The 3341-nt window shown below is 46.7% G+C and overlaps 1 protein-coding gene across 1 annotated transcript; it reads left to right on the top strand.

Annotated features, from left to right (window-relative positions):
- On the top strand, window positions 1-918 carry LOC130875196 (transmembrane epididymal protein 1A). Its single transcript, XM_057770951.1, has one exon. The coding sequence runs from the start codon at window positions 1-3 to the stop codon at window positions 916-918; it is 918 nt and encodes a 305-aa protein (XP_057626934.1).
- Window positions 919-3341: the final 2423 nt, after the last annotated feature.

Below are 3341 nucleotides of genomic sequence, written 5' to 3'. Positions count from 1 at the left end.
ATGGGAGACTTTATCGGTCATGTATGTCCGGGCTTGTTCCTGGTCTTATATGGACTGTATCAAGCAATAGTCGTCTCCAGGGCTGTGATATTCAATGACTCTCTTCTGCATCCTTCCCACAACCCTACGAATAAGGGAAGATGGGCCAGGCTGTGGCAACTAGCTCATACAGGCTGGTTGAAGACAGTGACTGGCGCCCTCTTGATAGTTTATGAGGTCAACTGTATTGAAGGAGGACTGAAATTTATGAGCAAAGGGATGCCACCAAGGTTTATGTACCCCAAAGAGTGGCAGCACCTCACCATGTTCACCCTCCTCACCCTTGACGGTTGTATAGAAACTGTGAGCAAGAGCGTGCTGCGGCAGAGGTGGGTGACCCTAGAAAGAGGTTCCACTGTCCTGGGCGTCTACGTGCTGCTGTTGCTGCTGGTCTCCCACGTTAAGGATTCGTCCGGGGTGGAGCTACAGGTTCACTCTCTCCTCATCTTGGTGGTGTTCCTGCTGATGCTGGTGTTGACGGCAGAGCTGTGGGCTCCTGAGATGTTTCACCTCTGGATGATAGAGACCTTCCTGTTCCTGGTGATGGGCTCATGGCTAATTCAGGCAGGTTTCATTCTGTTTAGACCAGTCTCTGGCTTCCCATGGGAAGATGATGACATCAGTGACATCATGTTCGTCACCACCTTCTTCTGTTGGCATGTGATGATCAATGCCCTATGCCTGTTGGGAATCTATGGCATCTCTTCCTTTTGGCATCATTGTTACAACCCCAGCTTGAGGCTGATGGGGTCCAAGGAAGCACTTTATCACGAGAGTTCTTCGGGAACATTTTACAGGCTGCTGCAGGATGCAGAGCAGCAGGACAACGATGACCAAACTCTTGTCCCTTCAAAGAGCTCTCCCACTGACAGGGCCTAGAATATCTGAGCATACAGGTCACTCCATCTTCCATCTTTGGGCTCTCTTGGGTACTATTTCCCTTGGAGAAGGTAATGACCCTATGGCACAGCAGAGATGCTGATGGGATTTGTAGAGAGGGAGGGAGGAAGCCAAGCCAGGGGGAAGAGAATGCAACAGAATGGCTTAAAGGAGAGGAGTCTCCACCACAGCCCAGAATTCTATGGTCAGAGCTGTTTCTCTGGGTACCACTGATTGCCTTCACCCGAGGGAATAAAGATTCCTCACAGCTCAAAACTGTAATCAGTTGTCTCATTCTGTAAAGGAGATTGACTCTTCTGATTATTTTATTTTTCAGACAGGATCTCACGCCATTGCCCTGACTGGCCTGGAACTCAATATATATGTAGACCAGGCTGGCCTCAAACTCAGAGGTCTGTCTGCCTCTGCTTCCCAAGTACTGGGATTAAAGGTGGGAAAGACGCAGGTTGAGATCATATTCTTTTGGGCTGGTATTGGAGCTCTGTTGACAGAACGCTTGCCTAGCATGCCCATAGCCCTAGGTTCAAACCCCAGGACCACAAAAACCAGGCATGGTGGGGGGCATACTTGCAATCCTAGTCCTTTAGGTAGAGGAAGGAGGATCAAGAGTTCCAGATCATACTTGGTTACATATTGAATTTTAGACCAGCTGGAGTAATTCCTATTTCAGAGATAATTTAATAAATCTCATAAATCTCACCTTAAAAAAATCCTTGATCTTTAATGATTGGCTTCATTTTAGATGGTTTTTGTTGTTGTTGGTTTTTTGTTTGTTTGTTTTGTTTTTCAAGACAGGGTTTCTCTGTAGCTTTAGTGTCTGTCCTGGAACTAGCTCTTGTAGACCAGTCTGGCCTCGAACTCACAGAGATCTGCCTGCCTCTGCCTCCCAAGTGCTTGGATTAAAGGCGTGCCTGACTGATTGCCTTCATTTTAAATTTTACAGTCATTTTTAAAAAGAAATTTAATAATAGCATAAATTTGCATAATCTGAGTTTTATGGAGTGCCCATGCTTGGTACTTTCCCAACTCCGTGTTTTAGCGTGCCTACTTTTCCAAAACTTGCTTTACCCCCTTACATGTGGAACTTATTACACATAATCCTTGGGTTTTGCAACTTTTCCCCCTTGCAGCTCACATTCCACAGCCACAATTTTGCCTCTTACTAGATACACAGACTGTAAACCCTTCCACCGCCGAGGCCGTGAGCACCCACAAGGCGCTTTTTCCTGAGAGCTCAGATAGACTTCTTTGTTACAGAAAATCTGCCTTAATTTTCCAAAAACAGCTGGCACATCTGGCTTTGTCCTGGTTTTGAAATCATTTCCCTTGGGCAGTTTTTCCTCACCAGCTAATATGTAGGTTTCGGAAGAATAAGGACTTTGTGGTATCCAAGTTACACAATTCCTCCTGTGTACTCCAACTGTGTGACAGCTAATGGTTACTGGAGGCTCATCTGGTCCTGCTGCCCACCCCACCACTCCTTCCCTCTAAACATGTTGCTCAACAGGTAAGAGGCTCTGCCAGCCCCTGGGCAATTCCAACCATCCTAAAGCCTGATGTCATCTTCTTGCTCATGCCCTGCTCTCTTTGTTCTCAGGGAGAGTAAAACCCCCAAATCCATTCCCAAATTGTTTAGTCTTCTGATGTTAGTGGTGGTGCTCTGGCTGTGTTTAGTCCTAAGTCCCAGCCCTCATCATCATCACTATGGTCTTATGTGCTTCTGCACGGAAAGTCTAGAACGCTGGCTCCATTGAGGGTCCACTTGCTGGAGACGAGAAAAGCCAGCAATTTCAGCCCTGTGTCAGACTCAAGTCTGTGACAGTGTCGCCCAGGCTACAGAGACCTCTCTAATGGCAATGGACAAGGAAGTGATCCCGGGATTAAACAAAGCCTGAAGGGGGGCGGGTGCAGAGGCAGGACCAACCAGAGTCCTGGTAGAGGAAATGGCACAGTGTAAATACCCCAGACAACCCTAAAAGCCTAGCTTATGCTAGACTTTCTACCCAACTCTGATTGCCCTGAGAAGAGAGCCTGGCATTACTCTCTCTCAACTGTTGGCTTGGTTTAAGTTTCTAGGTTCAGAGCTGAGTGAGGGATGAGGGTCAGACATGTTCATGATCAAGTCTTCGAATCCATTTCCCACTTATTCTTGATCCCTAGGCCTTTCTCAGTTGCTTTTGCAGAGGCCTTTTCTCTTCCCTTTCCTCGCACACTGATGTGGGGTGAGGCACAAGTAGAGTTGGCTGCCCGGTTCTGGGTATCTGAAGATTAATTTTATGATAAATCTCTGGTAATGGGGCCATAATATGAATACAGTATCTATCAAGCAGTCAGTGTAGGGAAAGCATTGGCATTGTTAATTTGTTATATATACTATGTAACAGAAGCAAGTTAAGAAAGAC

This window comes from Chionomys nivalis, chromosome 5 (assembly GCF_950005125.1).
Source record: "Chionomys nivalis chromosome 5, mChiNiv1.1, whole genome shotgun sequence".
NCBI classification, from domain to species: Eukaryota; Metazoa; Chordata; class Mammalia; order Rodentia; family Cricetidae; genus Chionomys; species Chionomys nivalis.
The sequence above is the reverse complement of the archived record's forward strand: the minus strand, read 5'-3'. Positions and strand labels throughout refer to the sequence as shown.

What these genes read in the sequence shown, in the direction of transcription:
- LOC130875196 (XM_057770951.1), top strand. Translation starts at nt 1, where the DNA reads ATGGGAGACTTTATCGGTCATGTATGTCCGGGCTTGTTCCTGGTCTTA.